The sequence below is a fragment of the Seriola aureovittata genome, chromosome 8, assembly GCF_021018895.1.
Source record: "Seriola aureovittata isolate HTS-2021-v1 ecotype China chromosome 8, ASM2101889v1, whole genome shotgun sequence".
NCBI classification, from domain to species: Eukaryota; Metazoa; Chordata; class Actinopteri; order Carangiformes; family Carangidae; genus Seriola; species Seriola aureovittata.
Window position 1 is genome coordinate 20,345,193 of NC_079371.1, and position 23,083 is coordinate 20,368,275.

Here is a 23,083-nt window from a genome sequence, read left to right on the forward strand (position 1 = left end):
ACAGCTTGGGAATGTAGCTTCTCAACGTTTAGGTCGGAGAATCAGTTAGCTATCCATCACACAAAGATCAGATTACACCGACATGCAGGTTCTACACTACTGGTCATCGCTTTTCTGACAGGACCGTTTTCTGCCAGTAAGAGCTTATCGTCTAACTAACTAGAAGGTGGGGGGTGGTTGAGAGACACCATTCAGCCAGTTGCTTTTACGGAGTAATTATTCATTTATTCTTCACAAAATAAAATGAAAGATGGAAATGTAGAACTCTAAAACCTTTTATTCATAATAAAAACACAACATAAACAGCATATACCATACATTAAGAATCAATTTTGCACAATAACAGTTGCACCAACAAACCAACAATATAAATGTATAACATTACACAACACATGGACATATTTACAAAGTACAACTACCACTTGTATATCAGACTCCAAGACTGTAAGTTCATCGGATAGTTTCACTTAGCGGTAAAACCAGTCTACTTTTTACCCTTTTGTTGAATCTATAAAGCCAGTGACTACACAATATGTAGACACTGGTGTAATTTAACTACTCCTCTAAATTTGCTGTCTGAGCATTGTATATTTGATACCCTTCAAAGAATCACAGATAGCAGTGTGAAATGGCCTGATGTCAGCAGATCAGATCTAGGATCTGTTAATAATGAGTCAGATCTGATAGAGACCAGCTTCAGATAGAATAAAAGCTGACTGAGGATCTGATAGTGAGGCTGACTGTGGTTTCAGGGAGTGACACTCATAGTCTGCTGCTGCTGACTCAGCTGTTCCTGTGGGAATCAAAGCCTTTTTACTCTGCTGTCACACGCTATAGTGATCTCAACTGTCTCAGTCAGCGCAAACATACTCTGTGTGTTTGTGTGTGTGTGTGTATTGTCTTTCACATCAGAACCTCTCTAAAAACAAAAGTAACCAGACAGGTACAATTTCCTGTGGAGAGTCTTTTCAAATCAAACTTTTCCACCCTCAATGTCTTATTAAACCTCTGTGCCCTCGCGATGATAGATGATCCCTGTTGAGCCCAGTGTAGGGTAGAAGTGCCCACTGGACCCACTGTACTGGCTGAGGATAGGGCTAGTGTACCCTAAGGAAGAGTGGGTGGGTGAAGATGAGAGCACAGGGGGAGCTGGTACTTGTGGTACCCACTCCGGGCCAACTGAGTTGGGGGAGTAGCTACTAAAGCTTCCAGGCTGTGCAGGTCTATGAGGCCCATCTAAAGGAAGGTTAATCTGCAGTGGCCTGCTTAGCCCATCGCCTCCCACCTCATTAGCTGCTCCAGACGTCACTCCAGACATCTCAGACAAGAAACTGCTCAGACACGGTGTGGGGCCTGACGATGAAGGGGAGGGGATCCTGTCTGGTGTGGGGGAGATGTCAAGGGCAGGATTTGCAGAGTGTTTGGGGCTGCCCCTCTCACTGTCACCGGACTCTGGAGCCCCTGAACTGTTGTCACCGCCGGAGAGGGAATCAGACTTCCTCTTTCTTTTGCGGCGGAAGTTTCCGTTGTCAAACATCTTCTCACAGTTTGGGTCAAGTGTCCAGTAGTTGCCCTTTCCTGTGATATCAGAGAATAAAGTTGGTGAGATTCTATTTAGATTTTAAAAATGGGTAAACAGCTTTACAATTTGCAACACACCAAGGAAACAACAGCACATTCAATAAGCATAATAATATAATCTCACAGTAAATTGAAATGATTTGAATTAATCATATTATCCTTTCTCTGTTAAGGATAAATACTCAAAACAGAGTGAAAAATGAGAACAGGATATTTGGATTTTAAAATATTACCTGGATCATCCTCATCTCTGGGTACTTTTTTGAAGCAGTCATTGAGTGACAGGTTGTGTCTGATGGAATTCTGCCAACCCGCTTTACTCTTGTTGTAGAATGGGAAGTTGTCAGCAACATACTGGTAAATCTGACTCAATGTCAGTCTCCTGTCTGGTGCTCCGTGGATAGCCATGGCAATGAGAGCAGAGTAGGAGTAAGGGGGCCTGACCAGCTTCATCAGGTCTTCTTGTGAGGGCAGAGAGAACCAACTCAGCTCTCCTGGGCCCCCAGCTCCAGCTGGACCTAGGTAAGGCCTCTGCATGCCATAGTGCTGAGGGACAAAGGGAGGGCCGGGGTTTCCTGATGGGGTGGTGGTAGCCAGGTACGGTGGTGTGTTGATCCCAGAGCCATTGAACCAGAGGTAAGGGTTTGGGGAAGAGGTGGTGTAGTCGCTTAGGTCGTAGGAGGTCGGAGTGGTGCGCTGAGGACTTGGCAGTGAGGGAGGAGGGTAGTAGCAATCACTGTACATGCTGAGCTCAGGGGGCTCCTGGCCGAGGCTGGGGAACTGAGGGCCACATCGAGGAGGAGACTGGCCCTGGGCCTCAAATGAAGACATTTTAAAGTTTCTTCTTACCTCTCAGTGCCTCTTCTGAACCCTTTGGCTTTGGTTGTCCTCCCTTTAAATACGAAACACTTTTTGTGGCAATTTTGTCAGCTGCTGAAAGTCCTTTTCTTGTTCAGTTCTGTGAATGTGAGTTGATCCAAATAATGGTCTCTAACCTCCCAAGTTGTAAGCTAGTCTTCTCCCCCCTTTTCTTGTCTGTTTGCCCTTGCTTTATGTGAAGATGTCACCTGTCATACCGGCTTTATCTCTTTCCCTGGAAACGCCCCCTCTCTCTTCTTATTGGTTGTTTTCTCAGGTGAACAGTCTGTTCCTGCTTTCTCTCTCATTTTTTTCCTGCTGTCAGCTAGTTCAGTTCCTCCACCGGTTTTGTTCACCCTCAATCAAATAATTTTCCACTCAAGCTGTTACTCCAACATTAATTGAGTTCAGTCATCTGTCATTTTTATTTGATGATTATGATGCAAAATTAACGATCAAGATTTATTGAGATTAGAAATTTTAATTGCTTTTCCCTCCTGCATGTGAGTCCTGCTATAATGGACAGCTTAGTCACAATGAAGGTAAGCAACCTTCTCCTACAGTGAGAGAACAGACAATTTCGTAAATGCCCAATCTAATGTTCTCTTATTTATTATTATGGATATATATATTGTATGTAACATACAATGAGCACTTCAAACATCACTCAATTTATAGATTAGTCGAAAAAACTGCGGCTATTTTGATAATCAATTATTTATTTCAGTCATTTTTCGTACAAAAATGCCAAATGTTTGCTGGCTCCAGCTAATAGAATATACCAGTAGCATTATTGTTATGGCATCTTTAAACCAGGTTTAGCAGGAGAGATATCATTGAAGCTGAAAAGCCTATTGCAGAAATAGGAACATAGATTCTGTACCACTACCCTATGCAGTTATATAAGCTAATGTTCTTCCAGTATTTCACAGGTTCTCCAATTGGTAACTGATAATTTAAATGATAATTTTTATAATAAAATTGCAAATTCTTACTAACACAGTTTTTCTTACCTCTAAATACTTGTAGGTTATAATGCAATGGGTTTATGGGACAAGGGCGTTGTGTGAAAATGATCCGACAATCATGGGAAGTGACGTCATTCCCGTTTAAATTAAAAATGCGCAACACGCCTTGTTAGCTAGTTACCGCCAGAGCTGTCAAAAAACATTTAACAGTTCCTGAAGAAAAGCCTTGTATGGTAAGTTTGGTAAACTTTTACATGAATTAATAGCTCTTAACCCAAATAAGCTGCTGATTAAAACCCTAGCTAGTAAAGGCAGATACTGTCGTTCCTCTTGGCAAACACTTAATCAGTTAAAATATTAATTTTAGAAGAGCTTACCATGCTAACTTTCCCCAGGAAGCTAACGACCAAAGCGACGTTAGCTAACAAACAAACGTTTACAGTTGGTGCCGTGACCGTTGGCCGTCAGGAATGGCTTGGTGGTGTTTAGCTAGCGTTACTTTTTTGACGAAGTACACTGACGAACTGGCGAAAACAATTTGTCGGTTTGTAATTTAGATGGTCGATTCATCGTCGCCTCCCCAGCGTCAGCTGGACAGCAAAGAGGACGAGTTGGAGCTGAACAAAGATTTAGAGAGGCTGATAGATGGCGCTGAAAATATATCAGGTAGGCCTATTTAACTTTCCTGTCTACTCGTAGCTCTGTGTTAGGCTTCGTGGAAAGTTATAGTGAAGTGGGGATTGAAAGCTGTGTTAACAACTTATTATGTCTAACACAACTTTCGTATGGCTGCAACTTCATCCTCTTTCTTTATGTCCACCTGCAGTGCAGTTGACCTGGATGGCTTATGACATGGTGGCACTGCGGACCAGTAGTGAGGTGGGGGCGTCCATGCGGAAATTGGAAGAGGCCTATCAGAGATGCAGAATTGCTGTGTATGGAAACCGTGAGCAGGAGCCAGAGATGGACAAATGTCCTGAGCCTGCTGCCACAGCAGTTACTCAGATGTGATGTTGTTATCAGTTTCCAGTTCACAAGTTCTGTACTGAAATAAAGGTGATAGAGTTTTAAAGGAGTACGAAATTAATTTGTATTGTGTTCAAGTAAATATCAAAAATGCTCCATACTGTTTTTTTCTATAGAGAAGCAGGTATTTGGGCTTGCAGGATGTTTCATGTAGAGTGCAGCATTTGATTATAATCAGTTGATGTTAGCATGGCCTGCAAATGCTGTTTGTTTTGTAGGTACTTAAGTGATTTGATCCATTTACCCTGGTAAATTGAATTAATAAAAGACATTAAAATGATAATGTGTTCTGTTGTTTTTTTTTATAAACATAAACGTACATGTCTGGCAACCTAATTTTTACTGTACTAATGTCAGTTTATTGTATGTTTGGCTTTTAGTTGGAATGACACACCAGCATGCAGAATTGTATTTCAAGTTTTTAGATTTTGGTATATCGATATAATTGACATAGACTGTTTTGTAATTATTTTTCAGATGGAAAACTTAGAGAAGAGCAAAGAACAAGCTACTTCCACTACCTGCATTGATTTGGAAAACATACTGAAAGAGCTGGACTCCTTGTCTAACTGTATGGATCAACTGGCATGTATGTATGACTGTTTATCCCCATCCACTGCCTTTGCACCTCCAAAAATGTCAGTAAGCATCAATTATAACAGATGACCCTGATGATTTATTTGCAAATATGCAAAGCATATGATGTAACTTATCCTAGATCTGAAGTGTGATAGCCAAAAATGGATTGTTGTACACCAACTGCTGTGCAACTTAGCCTTGCTTGTAGATGTCAGTGTTGCAGAGGTACATGATACTACATGGTGTCTGTCAGATTGAGCACTGCTGATGAGTAGATAGATAAGAGTAACTGAAGGATTTAACATGCATGAATGTCCATCAGACCAATAGATGTCAGGCATGATATTGCAGCTTCTTTTTTGCCAGGGGGGACAGATGTGGGCGAAGTGGCCGTCAAAGTAATCTTCTTACTATGATGTCTTAATTATAACTGCGTACTCACTTTGAGCTCAAAGGCTGGAAACAAACAAAAGAGCTTTGTTAGATATTAAAATCTGAAAACTGAAATATTTGTGATACTGTGACACTTGATGCTGTGTCCCTTCTTTATACCGTACAGTAATGGCAGTTGGTATACAAGGAATACAACTACTTAAACAATTTGCACTGATATGAAATGATAAGATGTTCTCCAACAGACACCAGTGCGGCTTACTATTGTGAGCTTATGTTTGTTTTATTTTGGAAACCTAACAAAGAGAAAGATCCAAATATTGATGCTAAAATTAAGTTTTATGACAACTTTCTCTCTTAAATTGTTTTTATTTTTCCTGCTTTTAGTCCGTTTTGAATTGCATTTTGACAATATTGTCTATAAATACCACACTCAAATCTACTGAATTAAGTATGCATACATACATCTGTGTGAACTTAATTTTTTCACTTTTTCTGTGTGAATTAGTTTTTAGTAAGTAAATGGGAGATAACCTTTGGATACAGAAAGACAATTTACTGTATTAAAATATACCTACAGTGTATCATAATGATGTATCTTGTGTCAGTCATACAGTGAAATACCAGCCCTGCTTTGAAATCACATGACAAAAAACGGGAACATAGCGTATACAATTACATTTGTCACTCAGCCTGTTTCCTGTTAATTGCAACAATAGTTGGTGTGCAGCCTTTATATGTACTTTGAAATTTAACTTTTGGACATCTTTACTCTAAGGCAGTTGTGAAACAGGATATTTGTTGACTGCCTGCAGTGCGAACCCAGCTGGGGCAGTGTGATCTGATCGTTTGTGTTGGCTGTCCTGACAAGCTGGCAATCCTGAAAAATCCAAGATGTACTGCAGCAGCCGCCCCCAGCTTGACCTGAAACTGAGGTGTGAAGAAAAGAGGTAATGCTGTGTGTCTGGAAAACATAGTTTAATGAAATATACAAATCACCAACAATGTAGAAATCATTCTTTTTTTTTTAATTCTGTTTACGAAAAATTAAAGTGAATGTACCAAGAAAAAGGAGTTACACAACAGTGACCTTTGGGATGGTGAAAATTATGTCGTTTCTTCGGCTGTTCTTAGAAAGGCCTCTGAGCAGGCCACACGTATACATATGCACAAATTAGCATACAGAAAACACCCACGTTAAGCCCGCTGTTGGTGCTGGTCAGAGTCCCGCAGGGTGCAGCAGACAACATTGGCTCTGCGCTTCATAGTTCTGGTCTGTGGCATCAATGAGCAGCAGCGGTGTGTGTGTGTGATGGGTAATCATCTCCTTCACCCCAGGGAAACTCTGCAGCACACAAAAAAGATGACAGGGACCTAATGATGCAGCACAGCACAAGTCAGCACCAAACACTCCCTGAGGCATGCCACGAGATGTGAACTTTTCTGTTTACTCTGAGTGAGCGTGCTGACTTTTTCCTCTCATTTCAACAATGTATCCAATGATTATCAACAGTTTTCAGTTTACCTTGGTGTTGTGGAGGCCAGTGCCGAGGGAGTAGGAGTCCATGTGGTTACGGATCTGAATGTTGTAAACTTTGCCTTGTTTCAGCAGCATCAGGGTGTAGGGGTGTTCCGCAGAGCCTGTTGTGCTGTCCCTCACTACAAATGCCCCATCCTAAAGACACAAATCCACACACAAAATCCAATCAAATTCAACAGCACATTTCTGTATATGTGTATGTTTGTCATTCTGCTTCAGAAGGAGGATGAGATGAGTGAGAGTGAGAGGCAGCACCTGACCTTGTTCATCTCTCTGAGATTGACTTCAGCTTGATGTCTGGTCACCTTTCCTGCATACCAGCTGGGATCCAAAGCCTGGACGCACCATGAAGCAGTCATAGTAAGGACTAAATAAATTTGTTTTGCTTATTTTTTCTTTTGGAAAAAGATCAGAAATGTGTTGTAAATAATTGTTTTTTGTAAAAGAAATGTGATGAAGATATGTCCAGTGACCCAGCCTAGTGAATAAAATGCAATCTCCGGAGTTCTCACAGCAGACACACGGGCTCCTATTTTTCTTTTTACAATGTTGCCATCTGCTGTTTACCTTGTGAAAGTGCTCAAGATGTGAAATTGCATAGAAAAGCTGACTGTTAACATCTTGTGTGCTCTCCAGCTAGCACAGTGTACTGCTAAAATCTGCTTTTGATTCTCACCTGTTTTGATCCTGGGATTGAATTGTTATCAGGTGCAGGTTGTGTTGGCACTGGAGTCGGTGGAAGGAGTTTACTTGCTCTGGGACGGGAGAAATGTAACAGAACGTTATTGAAAAAAACTTAAATAACAGCATTACCCATAATGAAGTGCTTGCTATACTCTAAAATTGTTTAGATTGGCCCACCTGCTAGACACGTCTTTGCATCTGGGAATCCTTGGTGTAAGGACCTTTCTGGTGTATGAGCCACAAGGCTTGAGAGTGCTGCCCTCTTGTGGAGATTATGGAAAGTGTGAAATAGAAATGTGGAAGTAACTTGAGACATGATAACGCAATATAATAAGCAGCACATACTTGATTTTGGCAGGTCTTTCAGAGATGGGCCAGGTTGTCCAGGCTTCCTGCTCCTCTCTAAGTGGAGATCGGGCTGGCTGGCTGGTGTCATTGAATGGGAAAATTCATGAAACTGCCTCTGAGGGGCAGGGTTTCTTGGTGGGTGAGGAAGTGGAAGTTTTGAGGTCCTTTGAGCAGGAGATGGATCTTCTCATATACGGTACACACGTAGTAAATAAGTCAGGAAACATGAACACCAATTCTGCTTTCAAAGCATACAAAAGCAGCTTATATACTGAGATTTTCTTCATATGATTGCATTTTTGTGCACAGCACTCTTGTCTTGATTACGTTCTGTTACCTCTGGTTTTAGTTGGGTGCCGAGGTGGCTTCATTGTGTCTACAGAGGCAGACCACTTGTAGTCGCCGTCATTGTACTCGTCACTGTCTTGTTGCTCGGCTGTTTGTGGCTCAGTCAGGGCACAGATGTAGCCATTGTCTTCCTGTTCTGGACTCTCATAATCATTATCACTTTCATTGTCCTAACCAAAGCACAGACCGGTGACGCAAGTAATGAGTATGTTGCATGTTAAGGAACATTTTAATTTAATTTGAATAACAATAATACTTTGTATTAATAAAAATGCCCAATTTGATAATAGTTTGTAGTTTTTTACTTACAAACTCATCAGAGTCCCAAAATTCCTCTTCCTGTCCAAATACTAGGACAATACAATAAAAAATAGTATTATGCACAAGAAAATATTTCTTTATGTCAGCGGTATAGTTGAATTTAAGTCTTCTTTACCTTGTTTTGGAGACTTTTGTGCCTTTAATCTGCACAGAACGTAAATATGAAAGTAATGCATTGTTGTTCAATGAGTTACCAACGGAAAATGTAAAATAAAATCTGTTTTCTTACTTATGACCAAACGCCATCTTCTGCTTCCCTTTGTTGATTTCACTTTGCATCTTAGTGATTATTCTACAAAGATACAAGACCAAAACATTAGGTTAATATGTTTACTGTTACAGTACTGCTGTGCACTGCTACATTTAATTGTGACCCAAACTGCGACTAGCTGCTACAGCTCAGTGCAGATTATTTGATATCAGCCTCTTGTGTAATGTCATGTACGACCACAATGAATCTTTATGTCTGAACAGACATCAGCTGATTAATTGTTTATCAATATCTGTGGTTGGAATATAATATATTTTCAGTTAGACTTACGGAAAATGAAGGGTTGGGAACATTTGAAGGTCACTGTCAGTCATTTGCTGGAAGATTTAAATTTGAATATAATGAAAAAATATAAAATTAATTATTCAGAGTATAATAATAAGCAAGTGTAAAGACAAACGTTTACACAGACTTACCATAAACTGTGCTCCACTTATTCTGCCCCTCATCACTACTTTGTCACAGCCTGATAACTTAAGCTGAGAAAGTCATAAGATGTCTCACGATTAGAGCAAACATATTGTACAGAGCTTATCAAGAAAAATATTCTAATATGTCACTTGTTGGGTGTTAAATTACCATAGCAGGATAAAAATAAACCCAAAAACTTAGCTATCATAAGACAGATAAACAGTAAAGAAATCTCAACGTCATTGTGAAATTATATCTTTGCTACTCACCCTCTTCATGTAGTCAGCGAGACTTTGTGGATTCCATCCCATCACCTCCACTTTAGAGGGCACATTGTTTAAGCTCATGCTTTCTCTTATAAATGTCACATCCACTAGAAAAAGGAAGGGTTTACTTGACGGTATAGGAACTTCTGTTTTGCAGTGGGATCACAAAACTGTTGCTTCTGAAGTCTTTCACATAACTTATGAAATGAAGGTTAAGAATGACCTCTACTCTTTAAATAACCATACTTGTGGTGTGTCATCTGCTTCTGCATATAACGTCTAACAAACTAAAGTAGAAAGTTTCAGTACTCATAAAGGACTTAAGATACATAATAATAGACTGTGCATGCACTGCAGAGAATGTATATCTCTAAACATAGAGCCTGTTGATTTCCTTTCACACAGATACAGCCACAGCCATGAAGCTATGGTGGTTGTGCAGAGTCTACTCTCTATGTGTGATTTTGTTGTGCTCTGATATGTGCTTTTTTATTCTAATTCATAGCATGAAGGCTGTGTCAGATCTTGTATCCCAGTCGCAGCCTGCCCCACGTCAGGCCTCTTGGCATCTCACACCCAGGTGAGAGAGGAGGGGAGAGTGGAGGAAGGAATGATCAATCACACTCAGATCCCCTTAGACCCCCAGGCATGTCTGGGTGAATACATGAGTCCTCCTGGGGGGTCCTTTTTGGGAAATCACCCCCCTCCCTCCCCCTATTTTCCTCCTCTGTCCTGACTGGAAGACATGGAAGACAAGATCATGCCACTGTAGAGGGGGCATGAAATACTGTGTAGTTATAAAGCAAGTAATGGACCAATTCTACGCAGGCATAAAATCGGTGTAAGATAATGTTCAGAATATTTGGTTGTTTTCATTAAGTCCTAAATGTTTGAAAAATGCTAATTTCTCAAAACTGAAAAGGACACAAAAGGTTGCATTTCCTGTTTTCAACAGCCATGAATGGAAAAACAGTTGTGGTCATCTCACATGTGGAGGACAATCAACCTACAGCATCATATGGGGCCAATATGGAACTAATAATGTCCCCAGTGGAGAGCAGAGATAAAGGGTGGAGCAGTGAGGGCCTCCAGGCGGGTGAAACCTTTATTAACACACAGCAGGACAGCATGGGAAATACAGGACGTCCCCAGAAGCAAATAGACAAATGGGGAAAGATGTGAGGGAGTGTTTTGGTCTGTGAGAGTGTTACTTGTTCCATCTATGGTTTTACATTTTGGTTGGTGTCTGGGGTGGTTTCCCAGCTTTTCTGTCCTTTTTAGTGAAACATTTCCAGCACCACAACCCCATACATTCAGCCATTTGCTGTTCATTTATGTGAACCTGGGTGTGTTACCTAATGTAGTTCTGGTGTGTTTTGTAATCCGTGTCCATAAACTGATGTCACATTTTAAGCAATAAGAAGTGTTGACTCAAATGGGACTTTATTGATTGAAATGCTATTTCAGTTCTCAGGGTTATAGTGACACCAGTTGATCTATAAGGTAATGATAATTCAAACTGTAATATCTCACTTAGCTTGTAATTTACTGCTACAGTAACTCTGTGAATATAGTGAAACAGACCTGTAACCAGCCCCCTTTTCTGTTAGAGACACCCCCCCCCCCCAAGGCATGGACCCCCCTGATGAAGGTAATACCCATCCCATCAGTCATTTAGCTGCAACAGTGACAGATTTATGACATGTCCAGCTGAGAGGAAGATTTCTGGAGATACAGGGGGTAGAAGAAAGGGTGGAAAATGAATGGCTCATTTAGACACAGATAGGCCAGTGGGAGGAGATGAAGCTCCTCTTAGACCTAATTACTTGCAAATTATTATTAGAAATTAACCTGCATTCAAGGTGGAATGTGAGTCGCTTATTTTTAACCGTCTCCTCCCTGGATTTGGACCGTAATAACTGGACTCCAGTGTGACCTATTTCGCTGAGAAACAGTAACTAAAAGGTAGTTCCATTAAAAAATTCTGTCACAGTTGCCAACGCGTTTCCCCCTCACGCTTTGATGTATGGTGAGACATTTGCATTGCCTGTGGGATGTGACAAAGACAAAGTACAGGTAGTGGTGTCGGATTATCAAACCAAATACCTCTAACTTCTAGATACTTCACTTCCCTAATTTGTCTTTCAAAGCCTCGCTGCTCTTTGAATGAACTCAATACACGCTGACATCAAAGTGATGGTGGATCAACGCTGGATCAACACCTTGGTTGGGTGTGAAATGCACCATGTTATCCATGTAATCCTCTGTTAAGTGTATTCAGTCCATTCTTATTCTAATACACAGAAGATGTGTGGAACTGGGATTTATTAAGTAAGATATTTTTTCAGCTGTTGATTGGAATAATACGTGGCACCTGGGAGACTTTTATTTTTTAGCGTTTTATTTTTTTATTAAACAAGGCACAGTATTCATAAATAGAGACGCAAGTATTTATAAAAGTAGACATGAAAAGTGCAAACAGACATTTAACAAGCCCTTAATTGTGATCTGAAAAACGGATCCATGTAAAAACATTTTTTATTTGGGTCCACGGTATCTCCGTCTGAAGCCGTGTCCATCGCCACCTTCCCTCCTGGCGCACACATGTTTCACTATAACCTGGGAGCAGTCGTCACAGTTCACCTTGCAGCACCAGTGGAATTTGCAGTTGCAGCTGCTCACTACCTCCGTGCGCCTCTCCTCCACCCTTAGGCCACATTCATGACACAACCTGCGGCAGCTCCTCCTCTCCCACTGGGTTAACCCCTCTCCATGCTGCACACACTCCCGGCCCTCGGTGCCGTACAGCCCCAGGCTGGTGTTCTTCCTACAGTAGTCCGGAGAGTCCTCCAGGTAGACGAGCTCTGTCTGGGCGATGCCACCGAACGCGTCCACAATGGCACCTCGGTTGTCCGCACTGTTGCCAGCCCTCATGCGCTTTTTGTCGATGTCCAGTTTTTGAGCTTGACTGTGCTTGATCTTCAAGTAGTTGCCAATTTCTCTGAAATCTGACAGCTGTGTCCAACAGGTTTGGACACTGCAGCTCTCAGACATGCCGTGGCATCTGCAGATGCGCTTCATTGTTGCCTTCACCGCCTGTGTGAAATCGGGGAAAGTAAACTACTTTCAACGACTTAAAACTGTGTAATATTAGATACGTGATTGTGGTGTGAATATAACTCACCTGCCGCCCAGCCTCATTGTTGTGCAGGTTGACAGCAGCCCTGGAGTCCTGACCTGTCTCCTGTTTATCCACATACTGTTTGGAAATCCTCTCCCCAAAATCCACGTTATCACTGCAGCCACCCCACAACCAGCCACGACCACCTGCACACAGAATATCACTGGGAATGAGATAACCAACTTTTGAACCTATGAAAGAAAATAATAACTTTAAAATAAAATAACTTTAAAACATAGCTTCAGTTTTGCGTCTTCAACACAATAATATTCTGAGTAATATGGGATTTTTGCTGTAATCACCTATTTTGCCGTTCTTTGAGACATCACAGCCACAGTTGTCAAGGTCTCCCAGACTGCAGTTCCTGGTCAGAGTGTACATGACCCCTGCTGCACTGATGGCATGGACGAAAGACGTCTCTCTGGTGGCTGGAAGTGAACAATCACGTTTTATTTGTCATGTAGGGCATTTCAAAAATAAATAAATTAGATCACCCCCAAGAAAATAGCTAAAAGTTAAGAATGAATAAGTAAGAATTACTGGTGACATAATTTGGCAAATATTGTATAAAAATTAGCTGCAACTGTGACTTATAATTACACAAAATTCATAGTGAGCTTCTGTACAGGCATGACAAGCCAACTTGAAAATGAATGTAACACATCCGTAACTAATAGGCCTATTATAGTGTTTCCTTATCGGTGCAAGTGTCCTGTGTTATTGTATGGAAACTATTTTCTATTATTTGAACAACTAATATACGTTTTAGGCATAAATGTAATTGTCATGGTCATTTATGGACCTGCATACATAACTCAACAAAAGACCAGTATTTAATTCCTCAACCTACCGCGTTTTAGTCCTTTGAGCTGAGTTGCGCTGTCGGGACAGTTCCATTTATCCCACGCAAACTGTTGCTTGCACTCCTCTATCCCACTCTGTGTGCCCACCTGCACGCTTCTTGCATAGATGAGATAGGCCTGCAAGAGAGGCAGTGACTGTCATTTTTCTGGCTTGAATCACATTTTGAATTGTTGTCCTCAGTCTTTCAGAGTAACCAAAAGTAATCAAGTTTTCTATTTACCTTCGGTCCCGTCATAAGAAAGTTACTCGCCACCCTGAGAAGAAGATAGACAATAAAGAATTAACTCAATCCATCTTAAATAACACTTTAAAAAGATACAGCCGAACAGTGCAGATAGTGCCTTACCAAGCATGTCCCGGACACATTTTGTATAAAAGAGGCAGGAGCCAAAATAATGAATGCACCATTTTCATCTGCACCGTTAAAGTAGAGAGGTCTAGTTATTTTGACCCGATGTGCTGAAACTTTCTCTTTTATATGAATGAAGAACAAATGGAACTCTTGTTCTTTGTCCCTCAGGTCCGAGACAGCTGATTGGGTGACGGGTTCAGGAAACGCCTATATGCGCACTTCAAAGGGTGGCATTAGGCGACAGTTTATTTTCTACCCTTAGGCTGTAAGACACCAGGCCACTAATATACAAATAACAGAATCAGCATTTAGCCACTGACAAACCAGACGGGAGTCATACATATTATAAAAATATTTATTAGTTAACATGTTCAATTAGAAATGCATATTAAAATATTAGACGTTTTTTAAACATTACATGCGATAAAATCAACCACTTACCCCCAAAACACCAACATAAACGAGTGAGCATGCGTGGAGAGTTTGGTCCTCAAAAGACATAATTTGAATTATTTACAGAATCAAATCAATAAGATAAAGTGCATTAAAAGGTTTCAAGTGATGTGATAGTTGATGATAACATTCGGACAATACTGTACAATGCTTATTGATGTCCATGATGTTGAAATAAATGAAAAGTGATGAGCATACTGACTCAACAGTCTCTCCAACAAATGGCAGTCAGTGCCGACGAGCACGGTGCCTGTGCTTCGTTTTATTATGTGGTTTCCTCCCACTTTCTTTACGCGCACAGTAATATTTAGTAACAACTTGCGTGCATTTTTCACACTTCACTGTGCAGCACCAGTGAAATTTGCAGTTGCAGCTGCTGACGACCTCAATGCGCTTCTCCACCACTCTGAGGCCGCATTCATAGCACAGCCTGCGGCAGCTCTTTCTCTCCCACTGGGACATGTTCTTGTCTCCCTTCAGACACTCCCGCCCCTCGGTGCCCTGAAATCCCATGCTCTGGTTCTTGACGCAGTAATCCGGAGAATCCTCCAGGTAAATGAGCTCCGTCCGAGCGATGCTGCGAAAAGCTTGAGCGATGGCTCCTCTGTTGTCCGCACTGTTCCCAGCCCTCGCCGGCTTTTTGTCCATCTCCAGTTTCTTTGCGTGTTCGTGCTTAATCTTCAGGTAGTTGCCCACCTCTCTGAAGTCGGCCAGCTGCATCCAGCAGGTTTGGATGCTGCAGCTCCCAGACACTCCGTGACACTTGCAGGCTCTTCTCATGGTAGCTTTGATAGCCTGCCAAGATGGTGAGAGTGTTAGTTGGAAGTGTAATTTGTAAATCTAAACAACGTTTGCTTCTCGTGTCAGCAGCATTTATTCAAACCTACGCAGAAAGAAGAGGTGTTTTTGACTCTAAAACATCACTTTTCCTTCCCAGACCTAGGTACACATCTTAATTTGAAAACACAGCCCACAGAAAGTGATACTGAACTTGAGTGACTCAAATAATAGTAAAAACCACTTCTTACCAGTCTGCCTGCTTCGTTGTTATGCAGGTTGACTGCTGCGCGTGAATCCTGCCCATTTTCCAGCGCGTCCACAAACTGTTTGGAGATCTTCTCTCCAAACGCCACATTATCACTGCAGCCTCCCCAAATCCATCCTCTGCCACCTGAGGATGAAGAGTGCACACTGTTACTCAGTTCAAAGAATAAAAGGTCCAGGTCATGACATTTAGTCTGATAGTAGACTATGCATAGAATTAAAAAATTTACCTGTCTGTCCAATTCTGGAGTCATCACAGCCGCAGTTGTCAAAGTCTCCCATACTGCAGTTCTTAGTGAGCGTGTACATCACTCCGGCCGCGCTGATGGCATGGACAAAAGACGTCTCCCTTGTGGCTACAATTAATGACAAAGAAACCAAACCATGGTGTTAGACTTTGCTGTCATATTTGTCACCATAAATGCGTAATGTCAAGCTCAAATATTGTGCGTAAAGGGCGCGTAAAGCGTGCTTAAAGGCATTATCGTAGATTAATAAAAAAAAAACATTTGGTATCTTAGCTGTTTTGTCAATGTGGTTCCAGCAAAAAATCTAAGTTTATGTTTGTGTCCATTCTCCTTGGAAGTCAGAGCATACGAGCTACAGCACCGTCTCTAAACTGAAGGATAAACTTGACGCAAGCGCGCATCAGCCGAAGTTGACAGTTGCTGGAATTGAACTTGTCACCCTGCTGCAGCATGTCATGCATATGATGAAATGTGTGGATACAAATGTCTTACCACTTCTTAGGCCGTTTTGTGTAGATAACTGGAGCGTGCTCTCTGGGCAGTTCCATCTCTCCCACGCGAACTGATATTTACACTCTTGTATTCCACTCTGTGCGCCCACTTGCACACTGCTGGCGTAGGTCAGAAAAGCCTTGGGAGAGACAGCAAAGGACATTGTTATTTATAATGGCATTTAACTGATAGCAAGATCAATTAATAATGTTAACAAAATCAAATAATGTATTTGATATGGACGCCCCAGAAGTTTTACGCACAGAACGTGCCCAAATAGATAAAGTCAAACAAATGTATTTACCTTAGGTCCAGTCATGAGGAAGTTATTCACGGTCCTATAGATAGAAAACAAGACAGTCACGTTAATCCCAAGTCACCATACAACCGACAAACACACATCAGACTGCAGTATTTTTAAAAGTATTCATCCAAAAGTAAGCAACATACCAAGCTGACGCAAACCGAAAGTGACAGCACATGGACAGAAGCATGGCTGTAAGGGGATGTAACGGTCCCATAGCAGCTGTATTCCAAGCGGAGGCCTGCTTATTCGTAGCCCAGATGTGATTGCCAAGAGAGAAGAAGGCGACTGAAGTTGTGGCCAGACCCCACGCTGATGATATTTATATGGTCTTGCTCCTTTGATTGACAGATTTGTCCTGCAGGTAACGTTTCGCTGTGAAAATGCGTCAACGACGACATTGATTGCCGCGTCCTATAGACAAATAGGAGCCGTCGGCGCATAAGTGCACTTCAAAGAAATGACGCAGACACTTAAACTGCCCCTCATTCATTCACCTGTCGTTCCCAGGCTTTAACCCTTATATGCTTTTCCCACGAATTGAAACATGAATATATCATCCCATAGGAACATCACAAATTATCACAAATAAAATGATATTGTAATCCCAGAACCATTTGATTTCAGGTTTATTAAGATATAGATAAAGCTTATAATATTAAAACGATATGAGGTGAGAAGTGGGCAAACATTGTTTTGACACTGTAAAGCTGTTATTGAGTAGGTACTGGACACACAAAAGCCTATATTATTGCTAAAGATTATTTTTATTTATTGTTAGAGGATTTGAAGAGGGGCTGGCTGCTGCACAGAGGCCATTGATATAATATTAACAACACCGCACAACTCGGTTTCTCCAAAACACATTAAACATGGTTCCATACATTGCGGAAATGCAGCACTGAATTCCGTCGGGAGGCCTCATGTGTATGTGGAAACGCTTGTGAAATGGCACCAGTGTCCCAGGGGGAAAGACAGTGACTACAAAGCCATAAAGTCTTTCAGGGCTGACAGTGTATAGTCATGTAAATATTGCTTCACACTTCGGCGACATTGGCATCGTCGTGATAATAGGATAATAGATGTTTCCCTGGGAAACAACTTGGTGTGAAAACAGTCTGGAATTTACAAGAGTATAAACACATAAGGGCTTTAATGTTTCAACCATTAAATTGTAAGTTAGTTTATTGGTATACTGTATCATTTTGTTTGGGTTTGATTTGTAGGCTTCTGACCAAATCTAAAAACAATTTGATTCATATTGATGTTACGTAATAAAAATCCGGGATTATCCAACGTTCTGTTCCATCACATTTAATTCTGCTGTTTCTCTCCCCTTGATTTAGATTACATAATCAGTGCGATCATCAACAGCCATCATGCCAGTTTCTGTCATTTCATACTCATACTGTGATTTGATGTGAGAGAAGTTCCCAAGTTAGTGATTATCATTACAGTTTTTAAATTAAATGGCCTACACTTGTCAAATCCCCTTTAAGCCACTCAAAATCCCTTAAAACAACAATTCACTCAGCGCCACGGACAATAGACGGAGGGCTGGGCGAGGTCCGCGGCGAGGTGTAGGTGAGTATAATCCCCACTAATTAGATAACACCCAAATTCATTCAGCAATATGATTGAAACCTAGAGCCCCTCAACACCTGGCTGGGAAATAATACAGAGCGATTAAAAATCAATCTGCGATGCTTCATAACTTGTTCTTGAGTGAGGGGCTCCTTTACTGATTTTAACGGGTTAATAACCTGCAAACAATGGCAGTGTATCCAGGAGGGGCGTGTTTCTACATGAGTGCTACATGTCTCCTAAACATCGAAACTCTCAACTACAAATCACGTCGGCTGATAAGTGGCATTTCAGGAAATATATTTAATTTCTGTTTTCATTACTATTAATTTCAGGAAGCCCAATCAAAATTTTGGCTCAGCTGTCAATGGTATACTTAGTTCAGTATTTATGTTTTGATAATAATTACTGATATAGATTAAACCAAAATGATTTATAAGAATTTATTACAAATTATACATTCTAATTTTATGCAGCTTTGTGATAATGTGTATTCCAGAGAACATGTCAGGGTCAGGACCTTTGAATTACACTGTGCTTAAAATAACCTGAGGCAAAAAAATGCACCTTAATTAAATTGTTCTAGCAGACATTTCAGACACATTAGGCAGTCCAGGGCGCGTTGATGCGTGATTTATGGCGGAGCGGAGTGAGAGAAATAGAGCAATAAAGGCTCAGGAGGTGACAGGCTTGACAGACCGAGGAAGGGTGACAGGACTGGTGACGCCAGCCAGCCACACCGTCGGGGACACCAGTAACCAGTTGAGCTATAAATTACCATTGTGGTAGTGTGTTGTTATGGAATTCAAACATAAGCTGTAATAAATAAATAGTAGCATACATTAAGACGTTATCTTATCAGTAATGCAGAAAAACACAATAATTGTGTTTTTGCATTGTTAGAAAATGTTATCTTAGCATTATTAACATTCAAAAATGTTTTCCTAATGATAAAGTTTTTAGTCAAAATGCCTCTTTTCAAGTCTGTTTCATAATGTTAACTATTTTGACAGTGATGCTTATGTTTAATATTTGAATAATACTTTTCATAATAATATTGCTGTCACCAAGCCCCGCCTACCTTGCCAATCAGCCAATCACTTCCATCTCACTGAGTCAGCAGCTGCTAGTTAGCAAGCTAGCTCCTGTTAGCCACAGCAACAAAAGAGAAACCCCCAGCACTGTTTTTGTGTCCTACTTCATTGGGAGCCTTTAAATCAGACGCTGCTTCTGTTGTTAATATTCACTTAACGATGATAATGAGGACTAGAATAATGAGTGATTAATCTACATTTCTCCGTTAATGTGTAATTGATTAATATTTCTATAACATGTCAGAAAATAGTGAATAATCCACATAACGGTTTCCCAGAGCCCAAGGTGAATTGCTTGTTTTGTGCAACTGATGATTCAAAGCCTAAAGCTATTCATTTAATCTCATGTAAGAGACAAATAAATATTTATCACATTTTAGAAACTGAAACCATTGAAACTTTGGACTTTTTTTGCTTAAAAATGACTCATTGAATAATTATGAATTGATGATCAAAACAGTTGTCACTCATTTTTTGTACCCATTAATCTACTGATCATCTAAACTCTAATGCCAAGTAAAAACCGAGAAGCCAAGCTAGTTTGAAGCATTAGCTGGCTAGCTACCCTGTTGAGCCTATGAAACAACTTGTCATAATACAAAGTTGAGTTTGAATAATGAAAACATTTATTGTTCAACTATGTCGTTAATTTATTCACGTGCTGGTTTTGTCTCTGTACATAGCCATATGATTGTGTTTGATATTAGCCACTTGTAGTACATTATTTTTATAGCATTATTAGCATGAACTCATATAGGAGGAGTGACTTGCACAGTTGTATACTGGAATCATTTGTATACTGCCAGTCTAGATAATTCAGTTCTGTTGTGTATTTATTCCATGGCCGTGCATGATCAGTCCATGCCTCATGAGTATATTAGAGTCTGAAATTTGCATATAGAGATAAAGGACACAGTAAACTGCACATTGACTGGTTCCAAGTCTTCATATTTATTTCATAAAGAAAAGTAAAAAGTTTATTAAGAAAACATCCCACATGATTAGACTCTGATTGCTCCCATGTCTGTAGACACCCCCCCCACCCCGAACTGAGCCTGGATGCCTGCCTCTCTCTCTGTGCTACATCACTACACCACTCCCCAGTTTGGCAATATTGGAGACATGTTAGCTATAGGCTAACAGTGCAAGACAGGCACCCAGGTTAAAGTTTTTCCACCCGAGTGGTAGGAGAACCCCCATGTGAGGATGCCATATACCCTTACAGCACCCCAGGGAGCTCAAGAGCACCCTTTTCTGAAGACAAAGTAAAAGATTAAAATACTGTGATAATCAAAAGAAAGTGCTTTTTGCTGTGGCATCTCAGCTTCTTTTCTTCATGTGCTCAGAAGTCAAGGTGTGGCATCGCCTTTCCTCTCTTGCTCAATGGCTGGAAAAAAAGAGAAGAAGATACTGTCGGTCAGCAGGCTCCTGTCTAATGAATATGCAAGAGGATGCTGCTTTTTGATTTGCTGTATATCAGCGAGGTGCTGATCTTGCAGCAATTTTTTTTTGCTGCTCTGCTGGCTGAGCATGTGCACTGTTGGCAGCACTGGGAGTGATGAGTAGCTACGGACAGGAAAATTGTTGCAGGGGATCAAGGCTTCAACATCAACATTCACAAACACACACATGAGGGACACTCACTCTCTTTGGTGGGCAGAGGGTTTTTTTCTTTCGTCTCTGTCTTCTTCAGCTTTGTCTTGTCGAAACGGGCGATCTCAGTCATGTCAGGCTTGTCAGACATTTTGGCTGTGAAAGATTAGAGGGATACCTGAGAACACAGGTTTGACCTTTCCTGTCGGCCATCATATTGATAATGCAGCATAACATGATAGAAGTGCATAAGCTGTATTAGTTATGTTCGAAAGTCTAAGGGCACTGATCACAAGAGCTGTCAAAAATCTCGAAGGCTGTGACTGGTATTTAAAATAATCTTTTTAACCGATTGCACATAAAGGGAGTGGCTATGACATGTGCAGCTCAGACACGTCCACATGAATGCCTGTGAGTGGTGGCTGCCTCCCACACATGCTCGGTCTTGATATTCCTTCTACAAAATGGCTATGCAGCTAACATGTGCCTATCTTTACCAAGCTGTCTGTTCATTCCTTTGTCTCTGCTTTTCCCTCTCTGAGGCTGAGGTCTTTGTTCTCTCCCTACGCATCCTCCCTCTCTCTCCCCCTTTCTCTCTCCCACTGCATCCACCCCTGCAGCCTCCTGGATTGAGGCAATGCTCCACAGGCTCCACTGCAGTCATAATCCTGACCTAGCCTCAGGTCTGACTAATCTGTCTTGCACAGTCTGGCCCAGTCACGCTTGTTTGAACCACTGCTTTGTAAGAGGCTGCTGTGGAAATGTGACAAGCCCACTAGCCTGCAGCCAATCATTTGCAAACCCAGCTAGTGTAAAATCATTCTCAGTAGTTTGAATTTAATAGAATCGGTATGACAGAGAAATAGCCATGCTGGGCTCATGGCTGGAATTCTTACATTTTCAGTTTCTTGAAAAGAGGCACACTGAATCATTTCTCGATTACCCTGAGCTGCAAATGGTGTCTATAGCCACCTCCTCCTAGCCTTAGCATGAAAACAGCAGTTATAATCCCACCTTTCTCACTTCACCAGTAAAACTAATAATCCAAACATCTGCTCTATTGTTCCTTTATCACTACCATCATCATCCCCAACATCTGTCTTTCACATCATTTCACCGCTGCCATCAGCAGTCAGTTTCTCCTCATCCAGCCACACCCCAATCCTTTGTCTGAGTCCTAGTAAAACAGAATCCAGAGAGAGACATACTAGCACAGACAAATGAAGAACAGGCTGAAGGATAGATGAGTCTTTCTTACCGGTGTTCCACACAGCAGTGGGCTGAAATCCACCAGCGGAGAGAGCAGGGAGGGATAGAGACAGAGATGGAGAAGGGAGAGCGATACGGAAGCTGAGTGAATCTGCCGGTGTGTGCACGCCTGCCTGCATCCAGGGTGTGGGTATAAGAGGGAGGGAGGGGGACAGAGAGAGAGAGAGAGAGAGAGAGAGAGAGAGAGAGAGAGAGCGAGAGAGAGAGATGGGAGAGAGAGAGTGACTGAGAGCTTGGTCAGCCTTCCTCTTTGTCATCAATATTAAATAGCTCTAGGGAAAAAGACTCAAGGAAAGCAACCCCTGATAGGAAACATCTGTGCTGTGTAGATCATCAGAGATTGATTATGATAAATGATTCAGTTAATACATTGTTATTATTGTTATACAGTGTTTTTGCTGAGTAAGTCAGGGACATACTGCATGACATAGTGGAAAGAGGATTCTGCCTACGTCTAATCATAACTATTATCTATATTAGAATTCACGTGTACTGTGAATTGTACTTCTTCAACTCTGTAATAGTCATTACAGCCTGATATGTGTGTCAGAATGTGAAGTATTGTGTCAAAATGTGAAGTGTTATGATAATCTATAGAATGGCACAAAGATAGCCCTGCAGAAAGCCCCACTTATATATTAAATGTTTATTTTTACCAGGGGGAGTACGTGGCATGGACCGGTGCCACATACCACAGCTTTCATAGCCTAAGTTAGTTTGCAGTGCCCATCCTTAGAAGGGCCTTTATACAAATACATAAAACTCAACAAGGAAATACGCATAAAACAGCATCCAAGCAACTATATGATAAAATGACTCTAAAGCTTAATGTGGCAAATCATAATTTTCTGTAACAATTTATGTGTACTGTCCTCCTCTACCTCTATAATAGTCATTACATGCTGAAATTGTGTCAAAGTTATGAGTATTTATACAATTAAAGTGAGTGGCATCTCCATTCTTGTAATGTATAGCGCTGCAGAAAAACCTATTATTATTCTTATGTTTTTT

General features: G+C 41.1%; 6 protein-coding genes across 10 annotated transcripts; 1 reads left to right on the forward strand and 5 right to left on the reverse strand.

The window, feature by feature from the left end:
* Nucleotides 1-222: 222 nt before the first annotated feature.
* Nucleotides 223-2,960, reverse strand: foxi3b (forkhead box I3b). Its single transcript, XM_056383135.1, has 2 exons — nt 1,815-2,960; nt 223-1,578 (listed from the first exon to the last, which is right to left on the reverse strand). Exons 1-2 carry the CDS (start codon nt 2,410-2,412, stop codon nt 1,001-1,003), a joined length of 1,176 nt encoding a protein of 391 aa, XP_056239110.1. The 5' UTR covers nt 2,413-2,960; the 3' UTR covers nt 223-1,000.
* A 574-nt stretch (nt 2,961-3,534) lies between these two features.
* Nucleotides 3,535-4,716, forward strand: syce3 (synaptonemal complex central element protein 3). The gene is made up of 3 exons (XM_056383139.1): nt 3,535-3,640; nt 3,965-4,073; nt 4,234-4,716. Exons 1-3 carry the CDS (start codon nt 3,638-3,640, stop codon nt 4,416-4,418), a joined length of 297 nt encoding a protein of 98 aa, XP_056239114.1. The 5' UTR covers nt 3,535-3,637; the 3' UTR covers nt 4,419-4,716.
* Nucleotides 4,717-6,377: 1,661 nt separating this feature from the next.
* lcp2b (lymphocyte cytosolic protein 2b) lies at nt 6,378-8,885 on the reverse strand. Of its 5 annotated transcripts, none has more exons than XR_008828469.1 (5): nt 8,635-8,885; nt 7,622-8,495; nt 7,206-7,280; nt 6,931-7,080; nt 6,378-6,750 (listed from the first exon to the last, which is right to left on the reverse strand). XR_008828469.1 is itself a non-coding variant. In XM_056383138.1 (4 exons), the coding sequence occupies exons 2-4, from the start codon at nt 7,212-7,214 to the stop codon at nt 6,625-6,627; spliced, it is 285 nt and encodes a 94-aa protein (XP_056239113.1). In that variant the 5' UTR covers nt 7,215-7,280; nt 7,622-8,885; the 3' UTR covers nt 6,378-6,624. The 5 variants fall into 5 exon arrangements, 2 of the variants coding, with proteins under 2 accessions (XP_056239113.1, XP_056239112.1); XR_008828468.1 differs by having other exon boundaries at nt 7,622-8,160; nt 8,315-8,885; XR_008828467.1 differs by having other exon boundaries at nt 7,622-7,700; nt 7,807-8,885.
* Nucleotides 8,886-12,002: 3,117 nt separating this feature from the next.
* On the reverse strand, nt 12,003-14,047 carry LOC130173743 (protein Wnt-8-like). The gene is made up of 6 exons (XM_056383213.1): nt 13,986-14,047; nt 13,860-13,893; nt 13,626-13,755; nt 13,078-13,203; nt 12,779-12,921; nt 12,003-12,690 (listed from the first exon to the last, which is right to left on the reverse strand). The coding sequence occupies exons 1-6, from the start codon at nt 14,045-14,047 to the stop codon at nt 12,133-12,135; spliced, it is 1,053 nt and encodes a 350-aa protein (XP_056239188.1). The 3' UTR covers nt 12,003-12,132.
* A 236-nt stretch (nt 14,048-14,283) lies between these two features.
* On the reverse strand, nt 14,284-16,848 carry LOC130173703 (protein Wnt-8a-like). Its single transcript, XM_056383153.1, has 6 exons — nt 16,679-16,848; nt 16,533-16,566; nt 16,229-16,367; nt 15,719-15,844; nt 15,473-15,615; nt 14,284-15,239 (listed from the first exon to the last, which is right to left on the reverse strand). The coding sequence occupies exons 1-6, from the start codon at nt 16,747-16,749 to the stop codon at nt 14,673-14,675; spliced, it is 1,080 nt and encodes a 359-aa protein (XP_056239128.1). The 5' UTR covers nt 16,750-16,848; the 3' UTR covers nt 14,284-14,672.
* Nucleotides 16,849-20,141: 3,293 nt separating this feature from the next.
* On the reverse strand, nt 20,142-22,220 carry tmsb2 (thymosin beta 2). Its single transcript, XM_056383075.1, has 3 exons — nt 22,062-22,220; nt 20,855-20,959; nt 20,142-20,597 (listed from the first exon to the last, which is right to left on the reverse strand). Exons 1-3 carry the CDS (start codon nt 22,189-22,191, stop codon nt 20,560-20,562), a joined length of 273 nt encoding a protein of 90 aa, XP_056239050.1. The 5' UTR covers nt 22,192-22,220; the 3' UTR covers nt 20,142-20,559.
* Nucleotides 22,221-23,083: the final 863 nt, after the last annotated feature.

Bases quoted from the DNA above. Each gene is read 5' to 3' on its own strand.
- foxi3b (XM_056383135.1), bottom strand. From the start codon at position 2,412: ATGTCTTCATTTGAGGCCCAGGGCCAGTCTCCTCCTCGATGTGGCCCT. The intron at 1,579-1,814 runs GTAATATTTTAA...CTGATATCACAG, and splicing joins CAGAGATGAGGATGATCCAG to GAAAGGGCAACTACTGGACA.
- syce3 (XM_056383139.1), top strand. The intron at 4,074-4,233 runs GTAGGCCTATTT...GTCCACCTGCAG, and splicing joins TGGCGCTGAAAATATATCAG to TGCAGTTGACCTGGATGGCT.
- lcp2b (XM_056383137.1), bottom strand. From the start codon at position 7,304: ATGACTGCTTCATGGTGCGTCCAGGCTTTGGATCCCAGCTGGTATGCA. The intron at 7,081-7,205 runs GTCAGGTGCTGC...TTGTGTCTTTAG, and splicing joins ATCTCAGAGAGATGAACAAG to GATGGGGCATTTGTAGTGAG. The intron at 6,751-6,930 runs GTAAACTGAAAA...TGTGTGCTGCAG, and splicing joins CTGGCCTCCACAACACCAAG to AGTTTCCCTGGGGTGAAGGA.
- LOC130173743 (XM_056383213.1), bottom strand. From the start codon at position 14,047: ATGGTGCATTCATTATTTTGGCTCCTGCCTCTTTTATACAAAATGTGT. The intron at 13,756-13,859 runs GTAAATAGAAAA...CCTCTCTTGCAG, and splicing joins TTCTTATGACGGGACCGAAG to GCCTATCTCATCTATGCAAG. The intron at 12,691-12,778 runs GTGAGTTATATT...GATTTCACACAG, and splicing joins ACAATGAGGCTGGGCGGCAG to GCGGTGAAGGCAACAATGAA.
- LOC130173703 (XM_056383153.1), bottom strand. From the start codon at position 16,749: ATGGGACCGTTACATCCCCTTACAGCCATGCTTCTGTCCATGTGCTGT. The intron at 15,845-16,228 runs GTAAGACATTTG...CATTAATTGTAG, and splicing joins ACAAAACGGCCTAAGAAGTG to CCACAAGGGAGACGTCTTTT. The intron at 15,240-15,472 runs GTAAGAAGTGGT...CCATCTTGGCAG, and splicing joins ACAACGAAGCAGGCAGACTG to GCTATCAAAGCTACCATGAG.
- tmsb2 (XM_056383075.1), bottom strand. From the start codon at position 22,191: ATGCAGGCAGGCGTGCACACACCGGCAGATTCACTCAGCTTCCGTATC. The intron at 20,960-22,061 runs GTAAGAAAGACT...AATCTTTCACAG, and splicing joins CACTGCTGTGTGGAACACCG to CCAAAATGTCTGACAAGCCT. The intron at 20,598-20,854 runs GTGAGTGTCCCT...CTTTTTTTCCAG, and splicing joins CCCTCTGCCCACCAAAGAGA to CCATTGAGCAAGAGAGGAAA.